A 20,275-nucleotide genomic window follows, 5' to 3' on the forward strand; every position below is an offset into this window, starting at 1 on the left:
AGATGAAAATTACTGTATTATCATGAGGAAAGAGAGAACGCACTAATACCGTTGGGTAGCTTGCTCTATTTATGCAGGATAAATGAACAACTTACATATACATAGGCATGTTCTTATATATATTGCATGTTCATTGCAAAGTCAATGTCAGCGTTATAAATGTCAAAACTTTAAACTCCATTAATTCAGACAACTAAGCGTCTCCCCAACAAACTCACAATTTTGAACTAGAGGTACACTGTGGACCAATGGTTGAACTAACATGCATACACAAGAGAACATACAACTCCAATTTGAGAAAACAGATAACGCTGGCAGTTGTAAAGTAAAATATCTACTTGAAAAGTAATCTGAATGCAAAGGGTTTTTTAAAACTTAGTTCACGAGGCTCAAATAAATCTAGATCGGTATAAACTAATACTAAAGATAATACATATTTATAAAATTTATTTATTTCGGGTAAGAGTTCTTTGTTTCTCTGCAAACTCTACAGTTTTCTCTTCAACACGGAGACCTTTTCGTTTACGGACAGCATTCATGTATTTTCGAGCCCTGTTTTCGGTGTCAGCTTTCTCACCGAAATGCAAATATTCTTCTTCCGTGGTTGGTTGCCAAAAGGGGTCAATTTCCAGTACCTATAAATAAACGCAAATAAAAATCAGAATATTGAGGTGATATAAATACTCATAAATGTTTATACATACACCATTTGTTATCAGCTATGATTATTGTAAGTAGTTTGCTTAGATATATTGATTAACTTGTGAGCATCGCATTATTTATTATGTATCTACGTATGTGTGTTTGTGTGTGATAGCGATGAAGGAGAGGAATACTAATTTATTTTTTAGTCAAAGAACTACACCACAAGGTGTTTCTGTCATATTTTTATTTCACCTGAAGCATTTCATCTTGTTATTCTAACATTTATTAGCCATTATCCAGGTGGCAGGCAAGCCCTCCAATTTACTTGTTCAGAGTTGTTCTCCCTCCTCGGCTGATTCAGTGTGCTGTGTCGTAAGGGAGTGAAGCAGAAGAAGCTACCAGATTCTTCAACCACTTGTTCTCTTATTATTAACAGCCAACCAGTGAATTTGAATACACTGAGGAATGCATAAAAACTTTTGCAATTCATTCATTCATTCATTGAACACGTCGTCCTTTCATTCATTCTGCATGTTTCCTCATCATCATCCTCACCCACATCTTTTTACGTTCAACTTGATCCATTCATTCTGTTAGCAATCTCACTAGGAATCAAAATGCCTTAATGACTTGTCAATGTATTCAATACAGGGACTTCAATTGAATTAATTGTTTGTTACAATCGTCAAGCGAAGGTGGAGGATTGAAAAGAAAACGCAACATGTATGTACGCATTTATTTTGTACTTTCTGGTTCATTTCGTACCTCAACCTCGTTCAACCACGAAAACATGACAATTATATTTGCCACTTTAACCCATCTTACGCATTTATCCTCGGCTAAATTATTAAGGAGCCATTTACACAACCATGTTGTATAGTAATTAATTGTACGCAATTTAATTTTAGAACATGCAAAATCACAACTTGTAATAAATTTGAACATATGTAGGATAGCATCTCAGTCATCACTGAGGACCAACAGGATGGTATGATGTGATATGTGGTAAACGCACCAAAGTCCACACAGTCTCTAAACCATCATGACTTGTGACCCGGTCTTACAGTGCCCACCTTCGAGCTCGCCCTACGCTACGCCTTGATGTTAAGAGTTTACGTTGAAAGTCATTGAAAGTGAAAGAGCCGAAAGTTTCAAGTTTGTATGTTTTTTCGTCCACGAGTTATCGAACCAAAGGACAGAGTAACGATCTTATAAAGGGACTTTCACCCCTTAATAAACGTTAGAGACTTGTAGGGTGTACGGAACCGAGTGTATCTAAACGCCTATATAAATACATATATGTCCGTAATGGGGACTTGATCGAAATATATTTCTTGAAGCAGTCATGGACGGACATTAAGTCAGTCAGCCACCACCAGCTCCTATCCTCAACAAAAAACACTCCTGGTAGGAAAATAGAATAATGACAATAAGCAACTATCAATTACCTTAATTTAACTACTTTGCATAGCAGCCTGTAAAAATCAGAGATTTGCAACAACAACCAGTTTAAGTTTAAGACCAGTAATAATGTTTGAAGTAATATAATCCTGACACTGACGGACTGTGTGATTATATGTAAGAACGACTCGTATGAAGAATCGAGTATTTTTAAATTTCATGACTTGTAAGTTCCAGAACGAATAAGATTCCATTCATCCACTTCATCTCATTTTATCCACAATCCATTCTCTCGACTTTCAACTTGAGAAAAACGAGCGAGCAAAGTAAAGTGGTTTAAAATAAATGGCTTGTAGGGGTGGTTTAGTTCTCGTTGTTTGGATGGACGACAGCTTTATACCTTTGCATTGCCGTTCACCCATTTACAATTACCAACCAAATAACTATGTAACTACTACATGTACATACATACGTGGAGGCTAATAGCATACAGCAGCAGCACCCTAAATTTTAAGAAACATGGTTACCTTCAGTCAGCGAGGTACAGAAAGCAATTTTATGAATGAACGCAGCTTGTGAATGAAAATGAAATGGCCAAGCCTATTTTCACGTTTTTCTCATTTATTCTAATTTGCCTCATGTTTGGAGGTACCTGCATGCGAGTGCAACGGTATATAACAATATAACCACTATACACTCCTGGATTTCAGCTACTCCATTCTTTAATAACAATTATTATTATATGCGTTTATCAAAATTACGTGTATATATGTATGCACACATAGATGAAGGTAGGCTCTTACCCTACCTTAATTTAAAATGCTATGAACCTCCAATATACACAAGTCCCAGTCCCAGCCAAATACATAAATGAGACCGAAGAAGATATGCAAAGAGCACATGGCTTTCACATGTAAAGTCACAGTAGCACCTAAATCATGGTACACAATGCACATGAATCGTTATTGTACTAGTGGGTTATGCCCGTGCAAGCACAGGATTTGTAATCAGAGCATATAATTCGCAGGGGAATTCTGTAAAGGATACAACTGTCAACTGGGTGCTCAAACAAAAATAGAAACATTTTTGCAGTTTATGCACAACAATGTTTTTATGCTCCTTTTATTCAATGATTTAGCCCGAGTCAAGGCTTATAGGACCGTCCGTCAGATCAACACGATAAAGCCAAAACGACTTAACCGATTAACTTATTAACTTGAAATTTTCAGTATACTCATATTGGGCGAAGTAAGGAATCGAGTTTAAAGATGAGCCAAATCGGTTTACTGGTTGACCGGTGGGCTTGGTATATATATTATGTACCAAAATTTCAAAATACTGTTAGGAAGCTGAAATTTGGCACGCAGATTTCTAATGACTTGTAATGAAAGTTTACGAGGTGAAATTGAAAAATTTGTCAACCAGAGGGACCCTAGGGGTTCACCCATTTGCAGAAACTATCGTAAAAGGCTGAAATTCGGCTAAAAACTGAAAATATGGGAAACAAATATGTATGTATGCCCATGCTTATTTAGCTAGTTTATGCGATTATGACTCAAAGTTTTGCTTTTTGGTCGGTGATGAAGAAACATGAATTCTAGCGCTCACCGGCCGGTATTATTGCGGCAAACAGTATGGAAAACGAAGGAAGGTAAAGAACGAAGGTAACAAGAGGGTTGTACAAAAACGACGACGAGTTATAGAGTGAGATAAGTTGATGATGACGGTGGAATAAAAGGGTGATTGCGTGAATAAAATCACGCTCACGCTTGCATTAACAAATTCCATCGCATGCCACAGCTAATAAACATTCCATTCCATCAACCCTCAAGCAAAATCATACCAGAGTACTTGGTAATCAATAGTGCATACAAAATTGCAAAGAGATTCCACTTTACCACATTCCAATCTGGATAATCTGTTTTGATCAACATACATCCACTGTAGCATTGCATTACACACATGACATCGTCCTATTTCTCCATTTCTTTCTTTTTTAGTCTACAGTTGAGAGTAGACATATTGCTCTCAATACTCGACCACAGAATTCAAGGGAATCCAAGTAAAAAGTTAACCACGGCCAATTCTGATGATTACCATGCAAAATTGCCAGTTCAATCTCCATTCTGACGATTCTCATAGAATAGTGCAAAGCAACTTGAAACATTCTATTTGAAATAAGTAATGCCAGGTTTATTCTAGACATATGTACTTGGAGTTATCCAAATCCATACTATATGTTGTATATTTAGAGAATAACTCTTCAAGTGAAAAATAGTTAATAGTATTACAACTTTTAGATAACTGAAGAGCAGTTACTGTAATGCAACCTATATGTGATGTGGGCCTCATACAAAAATGTACATGGTATAAATGATACAAGTGCCAATATGGTATTAGAAGGGAGATGACACCACATACATGTATATATAGGGGAAAGCCATTGTGTAATGTTTGTGTGTAATATATCGCTCAGTAAGGAGAGGAAAATGATATATTTTATCATAAAAACATCTAATACCTGACTAAAAAACTAATATATTTAATAATTCTGCAATAATGAGTTACCTCGAGTGCTAAATGATCTAAATAGGTAAACACGCTTTCACTGTTTTAGTTTATAAAATATAAAAATTATGTGATGTGCTGATTTAATGCCGACGTAGTCAGGGGGTAAAGAAATCGTTTTAAAATATGGCGAAAAGTTACGAGATCAGCATCCAGGCGCCAGAAGGATGCATTAATGGTCTGAAAGTGGCTTGAATACGTGTAATTTAACAAGTTTGGAATGTAAGAATGAAAATGTTGAACTTGATTATTAACCTTTTGCATAGTGGAGTCGAATAAACAATTCATGTTTAAATAACGAGTTACAAAACGAAGAACACAAATAAGAGTTTTATCACTAAAATTCGAGTCTAATTAGTAATCATTCGTGGTAATTGTGTAATTAGTATTTGGTTGCGGATAAATCTAACCTTAACATGAACCCTCCACAACTAAACTCTTTACTCTAATAAACAAGGCCCCAAAAAATGGGAAATCTTAGTGAGTCAGCGCAATCACAGTTAATAAATAAAATTAGATTGAATAATTTTTTCATCACCGCTCTCGGTATAATTTTTCCTGGAAGCATTAATTAATCATTTAGAATAATTGCCCCCCCCCCCTCAAAGGGTCTGGAGATTTCATCTGAATAGGAATTAATAGGATATCTAAATTTATATATCGAAATTGTAGATTTTCAAATCTTTCTAAATTTAAAATTCGCAGTTCACAATTATATTTCATATCGATTAATTTATTCAACTTCTCGTTCAATAGTAAAAACGTCATCTTGTAATCTCAATTAATTTAATGAATGCAAGAGTTCATGCGTATGCAAAACTAAATTTACAGTGGACCCAGTAAAAATTATCCCGAGAGCGGTGATGCAAAAGTTATTCAATCTAATTTTATTTATTAACTGTGATTGTGCTGACTCACTAAGATTTCCCATTTTTTGGGGCCTTGTTTATTTAAAACTTGTAATTTGGTTGTCAAAGACATTATTTTTACTGCACAACCGCCGTTATTATCGGCACCTTGAATATTTTTATTAAATTTTTGATTTTCAAACTTGAATAACGCCCTTATTTCTCAACCGATTTAGGTCATTTTGCGCTTAAAATGTCCGGAATGACTTTGACTAAAATATTTTCAATAAGCGAGCATGCTGGGATACACCACTTATGAGTCATAAAAATAAATATGTTTTCAGAGGAAAATTTTTGCACATTTTGGCACATAACTTGGGTAAAAATCAAAAATTCGCCAAGTCGACTAGCACATCTTTTCTAAATTACCTAACAATGATCTGTGCAAAATTTCATCAAAATCGGGTGAGAAATGGCTGAGAAATCGACTTATGTCACTTTTTTTGGGTGGGGTAAATGCATACAGGGTGGTTAAAATGTCACGCAACAATGGAAAATTTTTCGATGGGAAAAATTTGTAAATTTCCATTAGTTACCGAAATTTTGTCTCTAAAATGCAACATTTTAAGAATTTTGTCATCAGTTTTGATAATAATTTACAAAAATCTCAATCCGAAATCTTGTAACTAATGGAGATTTAGGGACTTTTCCCATTGAAAAATTTTCCATTGTGGCGTGACATTTTAACCACCCTGTGCTTAGCAATTTTTTTTCGTTGTCAGGTATTTGCCTCACTAAGAAAAAGGAATTTAAAGGAATTTAATCAAAGTATAATATGACCAGGAGTTTTTAAAGCACAACATTAACTCGTGTACAGATGTGATTAAAAGAGTGTCAACCCGTTATTTAATGGGATGCAATCAGCGGTTGCAGGTGAAATTAAGCATAGGATAAAAGTTGAGGAAGAATTGTTGGTGCTATGAAAATTCGTGGTCAGTGCATAGGGTCAAATTTCAGACATTCAGACGCCGATCAACAGTTCACTAAAACATGTTCTAGTTTTCTCAGTTTTCTATACTTTAATATCCACAACGCGAGAGCATGTGAGTATGAAATGTGAAATGGATGTTGAGTATGCAGCATTAAACATATTAGGCTTCAAAGATACATTTTCCCTTAGAAAGCTCAAATCTACTTGCGTATAAGTCACTCTTCAATTTTATAGTCCATCAATCAATTTTGACTCATTCATACGTCAAGTAACTAAAGTCATACATAACAAATGGTAACAAATTTCACATTACTTACCTCCCAACCACAAAACACCAACTGTGGAAGAGCCAAACCCGAGGTTTGTTGTCGAACTTCGTTGGCGAAATCAAAGCTTTCTATAACAGGGAGTAGCGCAGTCACTTCGAAATTCGCCGACCCTTCTTGCAAGTCTCCGTGTAGTATACGCCCGCACCTTTTCCCCAATACAGCATAGAGTTTACCTGAAATATATATGTATATATTTAAAAAGACCATTATTAAGCATTCAGGCATAAACATGCCCACTATGTATATACATACGCTATTATGCAACTGACATATGTACACGTATGTATATAAGAATTTATAGGTATTGTGCGATTTAAAAAATTATTATTCATTATCATTTCCTTCACATTTCCAAATATTGCAAGTTAACGTACTTTGTGTATAACATACATAAAATCTTCAGGTGGTTACATTTAGAGAATCTCGTGAAAGCGAACAGAAAAGAGAGAAAAATAGCGTAGTAGTGTTCCTCTGTTACTTTGTTTTCTTCTGAATAAAAAAGTTCAATGAAGCTCTCTGATGCGATAAAAGCACAGATTCTGATGAAGTGCATAAGCCAAAGGCATTGGCAACAGGTGGGGAGGAGGAGTAACATGACGTGAGCTGAGGCGAAGATTAAACTTATCTATAAAACGCTATTATAAATCTCTGGTTTCTTGACATAAAAAAACTAGCTACCGTGTTACGAGCAGTAAAAATTAACCCTTGCCAAGGCTGTTGCAACATCCCTTCGACTTTTCTCGGGATAGGATAAAGGTCGTTTGGGTTTGGATATACCTGAGATGTTGGCTTGTATCAAGAGTTTGCTTTATTTCATACCCAACAACCCAACCAACGTCTCTCTGAATTCTATAATGATCTGATGATCTCAAAGCACAGCATCTTACAACATCCCAGTTAAGTTAGAGGGATGCTGTATTGAAGTGCTCGTATTTCCACTCAATCTGACATGAGAGAAAAAATACAGTGAAATGACTTCAGCTTGACAGGGACTTATTAGACACCTTCAACGAAACAAAACAAAAAACATTTACCACCACTGTGATAAAGACAAAAAGAGCAATCTACCCACCATCAGGATGGTGTTTATTTTATTTTACTCCACTTTAATTAGCCAGAGAGAGAGAGAGATGTAGTTATTGTGTTATGTAAATGCACGGACGTAAAAATTGACCTGTAGCATATTAAACTAGTCATTCCTGCTTTTGTTGTTCTTGTCTCTTTTGTGAACTTAGGAGGTACAAGTATAATTCCAAGACCGAGCTTCACTTGGTGTAAGTACAACACACCTGCTCCAGAGTACACATCCACAATAAATTTAGGATCGATGTTCATAGAGAAATGTACACACACGACACAACACATATGTATATGTGATTGTGACGAAGGCAAACAAAATTGACATCCAAGTTCATATATACTTTTACCAAAAAACAATAAAAACGATGCAAGATTATTACATCATCATCATACCCCGGACAAATATTTTTTTATCCTACCCTACTCATGTTGAGCTCAACACGAGTAGGGTAGGATAAAAAAATATTTGTCCGGGGTATGATCATCATACATAGCACACATGTAGGTACATAGCCTATGTATAATCGCAATCCAATAATTACATACAAGAAGCACCACTTGTGCTCGGTTCGTCTTAATTGTGATTTCTTAGCTCGACAAGTGTGTTGCGCAGTGATAGACAGGGATGGGCAATCCCAGGATTACTTTAATCAGATTAAGTAATCAGATTACTTTGAATGTAATCCGTAATCCAGTAATCCACAAAAAATTTACACTTTAAAGTAATCCGTAGTCCGTAATCCTAACTAGCTCTGGAAATGATATGTAATCCGTAATCCTCAATTTACGGGATTGGATAATGTAATCAGATTACGGATTACTTGGTTGGATTACTTTGCTCATGTGAACAGCATGACAGCTCCATCTCGCAAATATCTCCAGAGTCTGAGTTACTTACTGAACTTGAGATCCTTTTGGATTTTTCAGCAGAACACTGCTGAAACATCCAATAGGTACTTTCAAATCCAAAATTCTCTAAATTTTGCGCCTCAGCGCAAAGGTGCAAAGTCAAAAGAATTTTTTAATGATTAAAAGGATTTTAACTTATGTTCTGCAACACTTCTCTACGATCATCTGCACCTTCAGAACGTGTGTTTAGTTCCGGCAGAATAATTTATCCGTCCTAACAAACCAACTGTCGGATGAATCATTTAGAGCTCTTGTTTTTTGACAACTAATCATCATCATGAAATGAAAATTTGACGTTATTCAGAATAAATATACATTTTTGTAATCCAGATAATAATCCGTAATCAGATTACTGTAATCCGTAATCCGTAATCCACGCCATTAATTATTCCAAGTAATCCAACAAGTAATCCACATTATTTCAAGAGTGAAGTAATCCCAATCCAGTAATCCCACGATAACTTTTAAATTAATAAATTTGTAATCCGTAATCCATCGTAAGTGTTGGGATTGCCCATCCCTGGTGATAGATTTAATACCGCATTCTATTTGTTCATGGAAAAAGGTGTTGATACAAATTGAACGGAAAGACCAGTAGTTTCGTGGCTGTTGTATACATAAATACACATGCATAAGGTAAAAATTATCTTTCACTATACATATGTATGTATATCAATGCATATTATATGTAATATATTATATATGTATGTATGTCTGATTTAGTGATTATGCATATGCAGTGCAGAGAAAATACTCCCAAGCATAGCGTTCACGCATTAATACGACGAGTACTTATTTGAACTGGTTTACTCAGGATCAGTAGCAGCGAATGTACGTATGTACATGCACACTGTGTAACAGTGCAAGCATAGCAAGAGCAGTACTCTTTGGTCCTTAGAAAAGTCGAGATTCTAAATTGTGTGGTGTAGGTACGTAGTAATATTTACAAGTAGCATGTAGTACCCAGCACAGACAAATATAATTGATGTGTCACAAGGATGCTTATATTTTTATTGCGTCCACCAGGTCGAATAAGAGTGAACCAAACTCCAGGTGCAGGATTGAACAGAGACCCAGCAAAGCAGACACAAGATAGTAATCCCTTTTTAAGTTCAGCCTAAAGATCCTAATTTCATATACGAGAATTGAAATAGTCTTCTGTGTATCAAGAACATAAATACATACAACAGTAGATCTGCAGACAAAAACATGTCATCTCGGTCAATCCAAATACAAGCCTGCTGGACTACGAGAGAGAGAGAGAGAGAGAGAGACCAATTGATTTGAACGGTATAGATTTAGATCCCTTAGAAACACTTTTTCATTTACCTTTTCCCGTATCATCATCATTCATGTACTTTTAGACACTTCCTCAATGAAACTCAGCAGGGGATTTGTAAAGGAGGGATTTTGTTCTTCGCCATATAAAGCACAACAACTTGTAAAATCTAACTCACTTTGGCCCTTAAAACCTTGAAATAGGCTGTACGATGCATTGTGTCATTACAAGTCAGGTATATGGAATTTGCCATGTCTATTAAATAATAAGTTCCCTCTTACAAGCAACGTTTCTGTACGTCTTACTATTTTATCGCAAATATCTAATATTCTTCGTAAAATAATAATTCTCATGGATTCTGATGAAATTTAGTTCTGAACCCATGCATTTAGTTTCAATTCTCTTTGGTCAGAAATAAAACGATTCAAGCAAGCTCCAGCTCCAGCTTGTGAACATTCACAAGAAAATAACCTAAGAGAATACGTATATATATACATACGTACCTACGTGTAATAATATGTATTGTTTGGATGGACTGGGGAAGTTGTGTGAACTCACTACTACTACGAGACGACTACTAATAACAATTATATTTAACTACCTGCTACAGCTACTGTTTTCACCTTGCCTTTTTGCTTCCTTCCTGAGACTGTAATAGTGCTAAGCATTGTTTTGTTAGCGTACTTCTACCTTGCTTTGGTGTGCTCTTTTTCCTTACTTGGTCCAGTCAAATCTAAATCATAATCATCCTTCTAACCGCAACACACCTACACATATGGGAAGCGACCCTTGGTTTCCACTCCCCAGCAAAAAGTACTCGAGAGAGAACCCTAAACCCCAAACCATAAATAGGGACTGTGAGACAGCAGCAGTAAAACCTGCTTTAAAAACTTCCTCGACTAACTTTTCAAACAGATTCCCTGCCTTCTGCTTCTTAATGTTGTCTTGAAAACTTACTCTTCATCAGTTGGGTTTTCTTACATTCACCCAACAAGTCAAGCTCACATCGATCTTCACGAAAGAGCCACTGATTGTAAAATGGACAGGCCAAACACACACCTTCAGTGAACCACCTGAGTTTTCATTCATAAAATTTGAAGAGGTTCTGCCGAGTCTACTACATACATTTCTGCTGGCTGCACTATTCTCTTCTCGACTTCCTTCAAAGAAACATCGTGCATCATCAGATTATCATTAGAGTGGACTCGTCTCTCGTCCTCGTCGTCACCTACTACACAATTCACAACTCGCTACAACAATCAAGCAACAACTTTGCAGTTCACTACCAAAACTTTTCAAAAAGACTTTTCTTCACTTGATCATTGGTACACAATCTGCTAAAACTGTACACATGTGTGTTACGTGACATTATTATACCACCAGAATGAAGGATACAAAGTTTGTTTAGTACTCGTATGTTTTGTACACGTATGAACATGTACGATAAGCATGCAATTATGGAACCACTGCTAAATAGTGCAATCAAACTATTATAAGCTAATACAGTGATTAAAAATATATTAACTTTGTGCAGCTTGTAATCCATTGCATACATACTATTATCACAAACTGTCAAGTGCAAAAACGAGTTTCATAAAGAAGCTAACTGAAAAGCACGGTTTTTTTTTCTGGTGAGCAAGTGCAAATTTGGTTTCTTGCGGAAATGCCAGGAATTGAATATAATGTTTCATGATGATATACAAATCTGATCAAAGTTCAGCTTCATTCGGTGGAGTATCTCATTTAGTCTTAACTTATCTCGGGCTGATTTTGATACAACTTCAGCTCAATTTTGAGAACAGTGTAGCATTTACCTCTGCTAGAGGGTCGACGCTAACTGCAGTTCATCCACAAAGGATCTTTTATGCCAATGGGGTAAGTTGGTACAAAAAGTTGATATTTAAACATTTCATGATTAATTGCTAGAAAAATTTTTATAACAAAAATCCAATAACTGCAATCATAGATAGTTATTCTGTGGTTGGGATAAACGTGTTAATGTTTACAAGTGGGGCTTGTTGAGAAATGTTTTCAACCTGAGCATTAAGTCAGTACAGTTGATTTTCTAGAACAACGAATAAATCGTCTTGAACTATATAGTAGTCAATTAAGTATTGCGTAATAATAGTAAAGTAACTACGCACAATCAGGCCACTTTCCTTCACACTATGCTAATTTTTGTTGAACTATATCTTTACAAATATATACAAAATACAAGTCTCAACTTGCAATATGTAAATGCATGTATGTGTACAACCTATATATATATATGCATTGTTATTTCTCTAATTAATTAATCCAAGTAATTAAGAATGAATTGATCAAGTAATTAGTTCGTTGTCCATTATTAGATGAATAAGACGTCTTTACCAGAATGTGGACATTTGTCCGTTTGCAACAAGATTGATGTTTACGACAAGGTAAGGCTATTGTACCATACTTACATACACTATGTAACATAAATCTAGCTACGATGACAATTTTTATATCAACATGATGCCGTAATGTTTCAACTTTGAAACGCCGTACAAAAATGTCAAAAGCATATATAGACCCACCCGATATGCAAATGTATATTTCAGTTTTTGATTTTTCGCCGCGGTGGCGATTTTAGACCTCAAACCTGTCCCTGGCGAAAATTCCTGTGGGCGTCAAAAAAATCGTACACGATAGCTCTTGTTTTCAGAAGACCTTGCCGAAAAAGGCTCTTCAATAAAAAATATTGCAAAGTTAAAAAAATTATCCACGAAGTTTTTTTCGACGCCTAAAATTTTTCCAAAATAATCCTTATCTTTGACCCATCTTCGACATTAAAAATCGACGAGGAAATTGTCGGCAGATACTTTTGACATTTTTGTACGGAGTTTCAAACTTTCAAAGGTGAAACATTACTGCATCATGTCGATGTAAAAAATTTTGTCATCGTAGCTAGGGGCCATCCATAAATTATGTCACGCAAAAATCGCGATTTTCTAGACCCCCGCCCCCTCCTCCTCCCTTTAACATATGTCACATTGGCACGATATCATTGGAGCCTTTGACCCCCCTCGCCCCTCTCGCGTGACATAATTTATGGTCCTTCCCCTAGACTTGTTACATATTGACAGTTTGCACACACGCTTCAGGTGAATTCACAATAGGCTAATCCCAATGACTTGATATCTAAATGTCAAATTATTAATAATTACTATTTTTATAAAGCTGTGGATTGAAAAACAATGCAAGTGCCCCTCTCATGCCCCCGTCTGCTCAACTTCCACCCATTCAAATGATGGTCACACTGTTAGCGATAAGACTCGACTTTATAAGGTAAAATAATACATATATTTCTTGGACTGTTGTCACCTTCCCTAGATATTTATTAGATCATTAATATTTCAGATTTGCGAACCCGTGAGAAAATTGCCAAAATGTAGATACTTTCGTGATATCACGTGGGTGCTGACTACGAAAAATGATACTTTAGTGAACCAGGTAGTCAACTGCATTTGTCCGAAAGATTCTGTAGCATACATGATCAAACGTCAAGCGTTCACAGAATCCGACGATAGCGTAGGGTTCAGATACTCGTTTGCCTGCTCACCTCCAACCGTAAGTAGAATTGTCTGATATGCCAATATTATTAATTAGATAATTAATAATACATAATCAATGTAATTAATGAGGTATTAAATATCAATAAATAAATTTCAGCGGGTTCTATGCCAGAGGAAGGAGCCTTGCAGACTATTCAGTGTAAAAAGAAGATCCTCGTTTACGGAAGTGAACACTAGTGTATTGTGTCACTGTCCGAGAGGCTTTGAGTGTCCAAGTCATCATACCGACTCCACTGTTATTCCTGGAAAATTCTATGACCTCTTGACCAGGACATTTTCTGGCTACTGTGTATAGCATATGAAGGTCTTAGTCTTGAGCACTTTCAACCAAAATCATGACATTATTTTTCTCCACTCCTCTTGGAGCTTCTACTTAGCCTATTAGATTAATAACAATAACGGTGCCATGAAGCTCTCAATGAGCAAAATACGTGAGAAAACATATATTTCACATATTTGTGAATAGCAAGAATAGTATTTCACATATGTCGTAGCGAATTAGATTAGTGAAGTGATGTTAAAGCTAAAATGAACAAAAGTATGTATAACAAATGAAGAAGATATACAAAATCCTTAAACAAGACTGGTGAAGTTATGAATATTTCAATATCAACTTTCTTAAACTTTCCTAATAGAAATGAGAGAAACGTGTTAAAGGCCAAACTTTTTGCTCAAACGATATAATGCAACTGAAGCAGTACTACTACTACTACTACAGATCACAAAAATACGGTACAACCAAGTTAAAAAACTGCAAGTAGAGACGTATTTCTATAGTACAACGATATAAAGTATTTTTGGAATGGATGACAATCAGGAAACCATAGTCAATATTTGTCGGCCTCAAGGTTATAACAGGGCTGGTATTTAGATTTTAATTTACAGCCAGAAAATTTAGGAGGAAATTCGGTTAAATATAGATGAGGGAAAGGGGGATATAATTTTGAACTTCAAGTAACTGTATTTTATCTGTCTACAAGCCACCTTATCTTGATACAACAAACAGCATACAGCATATGTATATATGTAGCAATAGTAATAACTACTACTGGACTCTTTATAAGGAGAATCGGTTAATCGTACAAATCTGAATTATAGACACAAATTCATATACTTCTAAGAATATTGGTTAAGGTTAATTACAGGAACTGAAGCATAGTTATCGAATCGATGTGCTGTATGTATGCAAAGATTCATTTTTATGTGCAAGACAAAGAGTGAAGGAAGGACTTCTAAAATTATATTTACTTAGCTTGTAGGTGATGTTTTAGCTTTATGAAATTGAACGTGACGTTACAATAAAATTCACATTCTAATGTAAAGCAAAAAACCAATGGTGTATTAAATCTACATTAATTCTACATTACTTACACATGAAACAGAAAAAACTTAATACGGATTTAGTGTAATAATAAATCTTACCCAAAACTTCTCCATTGACTTGTATACTGCAACTGTACATTGCAACTTTCAGTCTCTGAGCTTGAGTTTGAAACGATTTACGGCAAGCATCTCTGACACAAGACATGAGTTGACCAGAAAATGGGCCGAAGGGATGATTCATGCTATCGTCCGTAGCTTCACTATCCATTAGCCAATCTTCCACAATAAATGCTACCCCTGAAATTACAAATAAACTAAAACTTAGTAAAGTTATAGAAGCACGATTGCAAAATGATTACAAATATTTAATCTCGATGGATAAACATAATTTACATATATAGAAAATAAAATAAAATCCAATTATCAGTTTATAGCTGAAACTATTGAAATATGCATAATCACGTTAAAGTAACTTGTCAGATATTTAAAAATAAGTTACCTGACATTGGTTCTTCGCAAAGTGGCCCAGCTAATGTGGCAAGTTGAAAACCATTGACAAAATTGCTGTAGAAAGCATCTAAAGTAGCAGAATATTGATTGGAGTTTTCACTTGTTGTCGTTCTTGGCCATACCCCCCGACAATTATATCCTGGAACTTTATTAATTAGTAGATTGGGGCCACACCCTACAATTATAATAATGGAAGAAGTTAATAGACTTGTTTCAATTTTATATTATTATAAGTCCTACATTTTATAATCTTCTTGTCATGTAGTGTAATACTCATGAATAATCATAGTCGAGTATAAAAATTGAATAAATTATTATACAGCTTACGTTTAGGGCCGAAACTCCAAATTTGATTAACTGTTTCTTCGTCCCAGCCCTCTTTTTGAAATTCCCCACGTAAATTTTCTTTCAGATCAACTATATCTTTTAAAATCGATTCCGATAGAATGTCAATTTTAGTATTTTCACTTTCTTTGAGTACTGTTATAAGGTTAATTGAGTTTTCTAGTAGTTCTGTAACTCGATTTGGTAAGGGTTTAGCTCGAAGTTTAATTGTGCACTTCTTGTTAGACGTCGCTTGAACAATTAGTTCACTTTCATGTTCTTGAGAATATTTCTTAGCGTCATGTCCTCCAGAAGAAGGGTGATTTTCAACTAATTCATTCACCATATCCATTTTTGGAGGGTCAATAATCGTCTCACGGAATGGCACGATTGGCTGAAGTAAATAGAAATATAATAATTACTGAACGAGTCAATTGAATTTAATGAAATATCGCATACAAAACCACCCACCTTAGATACAGTTACTTCCACTTTTGCAAACCTTTGTATGTAATGACATAATAATGTTACTCATGGACAATTTTACTTCGAATGAATGTACACTTTAATATAAATTCAATACCGTTCACGCAAATCGTCAATGCAGCGTTGTAAGTGCACTTCTCCAGCCGTGACTAAAACGTGTTCTCCTGATTCCTGAACTAATGTCTGAACACAAGGATCTGCAGGTAAATGACATTGTTAGTCATATCGCTATCATGCACAAGCCACAAACCGAGTGGTCGAGGACGCCACTCTTGGCTTCCACGCCACCAAATTAAGAGATTTGTGTTCATCTGCTCACAAAATGAAGATCGTTGTAATACCAAATTCGCAAGGATTACATTCTACATTCTCACGATTTATAAAAAAATATTCATATATAGTATTACATAAAATCATGTTCATTGCACCATAAACAATCCACCATTAAACTTTTTCTAGTGACTAAATTTAAAAAATCAGTGTATTTTTTTGTTGTAAAATATATGATCATGATCTGCTCATTCAGTTGCTAAAAATATTATTGCCTTAATTTACATTTCTAGGTATCATTCTTGCTCAACTTTAGCTTAAAATCATATAATTTTGCATTTTCGTTAAGTATTTAATTACGATAAAATATTTTGTAGCTCACCTGCTTGATTAAGTAATTTCATTCCATTAACAAGACGCGCCATGTCCGACGTTCGTACAGGTTCAATAGCAACTCGAAGAATTGGAACAGAAATTAAATTCAAATCTGTGAAGGAAGGACAGCTCAATGTCGACGATATTGTAGCTGTTTTTAATATATGATCATCTAATCCTCCAATTCCTGTCATTACATTTATAATGGACATTGTAAATTTTAATTATTTTACTAATGAAAATTGCATTTCCTAACTCCCTAACCATATTATATCAAATAGAAGTAGCAACTGACCACAAATATTTCCGGCAGGTACCTCTTGTAGCATTTCTAGCTCACGTCCCATTAGTTGATAAAGACTTTTAATTTCAGACACCGTAACATGTTGCCCAAGGGGTAAATCTTTCAAAGTGTGTTTTGGATCTACTTCAGCATCTTTAAACTAAAACATACAAGACAATCAAACAATGAAAATGATAAACGCCAACACTTTAGTTAATTGCAATATATTTTCAATACTAATCATAATAAGATCACCTTTGTACCGCCATCCACAGGATCATATCTGGGACCAAGAATATAAAGCTTACAACCCTTTTTAACTGTGCCGCTATAAACACGTGCGAAAGCAATAAAAACATCTGCATCTTCTGATATTGTCTCATTAACAACGTTGTTATCATTGTCATCCTTATTTTCAGAAGTTAGACAATAGTTTGGACTTGTATCCCCATTAGATTCTGATCTTTCTTCCAATTGTTTTGCATTTTTTTCAGCAAGTCGCTGTTTTGCTTGTTCACGTCGGGCAGCAATTTCCTCGTAAGACAAAATTTTTGGACGGTTTTCGGGAAGTGACTTGGATTCTACAGCTACCATTTTTGAAACAAATATTATCACAGGTGCGTCATCAGAACTATTGCAATTCAGGAAGAATTCTTTCAACTCTTGACTTCTTTTTGGAAGGGCTGCAAATTTTCGAGCATGCGAAAACATTAATCGTTCCACCTTTTTGTCTGTTAGTTCAAGTGGACTTGGTAGTTTCTCGCATATTGTATCTAAAAATGTATTATTAAAAGTTATACCATATAATTTAACAATTTGTTTTCAATTGTTTTTAGAACCCTTACCAAGTAGAGCGGTTGACAGAGGAAGCCATTTAATCATTATGGCATACAAAACAAGCTTAGGATCTGTGGGTTTCAGTTCTCTTGGATGAATTTGCAAATTCAAGTTATTGACAATTTTCAAAACCATTTCTTTGTCCTTTAAATTTGCAAATTTGAATTAATAAATAAAAAATTACGTGAAATGAATTAAATAATTGAGGGTCTTATGGTATTAAACAATCAAACCATAAGCTTACTTTTCTTACAGCCACAGCTTCATACATTGCCCAAATATTTTCTAGAACAAGTTGAACGAAAAGAGGTTTCTTGGCCTTCTCCTGTGCACCCTTCATAATTCGCTTTAGTTTTGTATTTATATAATAATTTCCCCAGAGAGTTGCATTTAAGACAGTTTCATTAAATCCAAGTTTTTTGGAGAATATTTTAGCAAAGTCCGAAATCCTTAACATTGAACATTTGATGAAATTAATGTTCAAATGGAATTACTCCTTTATTGTAGAATTACGTGATATCTCCTCACCTAAACCCCCATCCGTCCAGGGCGCAAGCGAATACCACATTTCCATGTTCTGGAGCAAAGTATAACTGCGAATCATCAACGTCATCCAAACCCGTGCTCCAATCTTTGATATTGTGTTCTGTAATAATAGTATCCTCAGATATTGAAGTACTCGTGGAAGTTCCTCTAGATCTTGACTTTCTAGATGGGATATTAAATCCTTTGCCGATATCAGTAACCAATAATTCGGCCATCACAGCATTAACCTATAAGTGATAACCAACGTGAAATCTATATGGTCGCTCGCTATATATTAAAGGCATTAAGACAACATTATATCTTAGCCAGGGTCAGGGCTTGTGCAACGTAGTTTAGTTGGGTCATCTGACAAAAATTTAGATATGCCTTTGACCCTGGCCCTGACTCAAACTAAATAAAGTCTGCACTATATGTTCTACCTACCCTTTCCAAAATTTGTGTTAAGTGTATGTATGCATCCAAGGGGGTAAACTTTAATTCTAGAATTATTCTATCAAGCTTGTTAAGAACCAATATCGGCTTGATGTCCTCTTCCCAAGCATGTCGAAGAGCAACCTGTAAATCATAGTGTGGATAAGTTATATTCGATTCCACTAGGAAAATACAAAACCAGAATAAATAAAAATGTATAATCACTCACGATAGTTTGTGCGCAGACACCTTCCACGACATCAACTACAACTACTGCTCCGTCACAAAGACGAACAGCAGTGGTAACCTAAATTAAAGACATCTTTTTTAGCAACTTGTTTCATTAGGGATTTCTTGGAACTGAATGGACGACTACATTTGTCGCAGTCAAATTCCCTCAAATGTAACTTTTCATGCTAAAAGAGACAACTGAATCTACTCACTTCCGTTGAAAAATCTACATGACCAGGTGAATCAATTAAATTGACTAAAAAATCGTCCGGGTCGCGGTGATGGTAGAGTGCAATAGAACTGCTTTTCATGGTAATTCCTCTCTCCTGCTCATCTTTCCGACTGTCCATGTACCTGTTTATATATCCACAACCATTAATTAACCGTGATGCATACATAAAGTGCACATGATGAATGTAACTTAGTCAAATGAAAAATGTTATACCTTAATTTACCAGCAAGTCTTTGTGAAATAATGCCATTACTAGCAACCAACGAGTCAGCTAAGGTTGTTTTTCCATGATCCACATGTGCTAAAATACAGATGTTCCTAATTTTGTCTGGACTCTTTTGCAGGTCAACTAATTTCTCAAACGTGACAAGCCTCATGGTATGATATTACTAGAACCCCACTGGTCACAATCAATCCAATAATATTCTGCAAAAGGTGGGTTTTCCTAAAAATATACAGTGGTAATCGTCAATAAATGTGATGGAACATAAATATGATCGAATCATGCATGAATCTATATTCACGAATAGAAACTAAATTTTAGTGAAAGTTTCTATTCGTGAAATTTAGTCTAAAACTCTAAAACCAACCTGATTTCTCCACTTTTGCAAAAAGATAAAATTGATGTTGGAGCCTTGAGGTATCTAAACAATTCAGAAGTTTAACTATCAGATATTTACATCAAATTTTTCTCATAAATTGGACGAAAAATTCCAATCTTTTTCTTTTTGGAACAATGAACAACGTGTCGTGGCGAACGATTTTTCTGCCAGGTGATGTTTGATGCTACCACGCTCAGGT

At 35.3% G+C, this 20,275-nt stretch overlaps 2 protein-coding genes across 3 annotated transcripts; one reads left to right on the top strand and one right to left on the bottom strand.

Annotated features, from left to right (window-relative positions):
* Positions 1-46: 46 nt before the first annotated feature.
* On the bottom strand, positions 47-20,258 carry LOC110863323 (elongation factor-like GTPase 1). 2 transcript variants are annotated; one of them, XM_035850781.1, is made up of 18 exons: positions 20,065-20,258; positions 19,688-19,919; positions 19,455-19,596; positions 19,241-19,318; positions 19,024-19,155; positions 18,583-18,827; positions 18,299-18,503; positions 18,063-18,198; positions 17,473-17,990; positions 17,230-17,377; positions 16,942-17,046; positions 16,387-16,486; positions 16,275-16,305; positions 15,807-16,197; positions 15,469-15,654; positions 15,069-15,266; positions 6,771-6,955; positions 47-635 (listed from the first exon to the last, which is right to left on the bottom strand). In XM_035850781.1, exons 2-18 carry the CDS (start codon positions 19,849-19,851, stop codon positions 447-449), a joined length of 3,153 nt encoding a protein of 1,050 aa, XP_035706674.1. In that variant the 5' UTR covers positions 19,852-19,919; positions 20,065-20,258; the 3' UTR covers positions 47-446. The 2 variants fall into 2 exon arrangements, with proteins under 2 accessions (XP_035706674.1, XP_021968290.1); XM_022112598.2 differs by having other exon boundaries at positions 16,942-17,121.
* Positions 11,189-14,532, top strand: LOC110863326 (protein giant-lens). The gene is made up of 5 exons (XM_022112602.2): positions 11,189-11,925; positions 12,402-12,470; positions 13,252-13,359; positions 13,432-13,641; positions 13,744-14,532. Exons 1-5 carry the CDS (start codon positions 11,740-11,742, stop codon positions 13,939-13,941), a joined length of 771 nt encoding a protein of 256 aa, XP_021968294.1. The 5' UTR covers positions 11,189-11,739; the 3' UTR covers positions 13,942-14,532.
* Positions 20,259-20,275: the final 17 nt, after the last annotated feature.

This window comes from Folsomia candida, unplaced genomic scaffold (assembly GCF_002217175.1).
Source record: "Folsomia candida strain VU population unplaced genomic scaffold, ASM221717v1 Fcan01_Sc001, whole genome shotgun sequence".
Classification (NCBI taxonomy): Eukaryota; Metazoa; Arthropoda; class Collembola; order Entomobryomorpha; family Isotomidae; genus Folsomia; species Folsomia candida.

Excerpts from the sequence above, each read along its gene's own strand:
- LOC110863326 (XM_022112602.2), top strand. The coding sequence starts at position 11,740 with ATGATGATATACAAATCTGATCAAAGTTCAGCTTCATTCGGTGGAGTA. Across the intron at positions 11,926-12,401 it reads GGATCTTTTATGCCAATGGG|ATGAATAAGACGTCTTTACC; the intron begins GTAAGTTGGTAC and ends GTCCATTATTAG. Across the intron at positions 13,360-13,431 it reads ATAAGACTCGACTTTATAAG|ATTTGCGAACCCGTGAGAAA; the intron begins GTAAAATAATAC and ends TTAATATTTCAG.
- LOC110863323 (XM_022112598.2), bottom strand. The coding sequence starts at position 19,851 with ATGAGGCTTGTCACGTTTGAGAAATTAGTTGACCTGCAAAAGAGTCCA. Across the intron at positions 15,655-15,806 it reads TTGGAGTTTCGGCCCTAAAC|GGTGTGGCCCCAATCTACTA; the intron begins GTAAGCTGTATA and ends TTATAATTGTAG. Across the intron at positions 15,267-15,468 it reads TTGCGAAGAACCAATGTCAG|GGGTAGCATTTATTGTGGAA; the intron begins GTAACTTATTTT and ends TTGTAATTTCAG.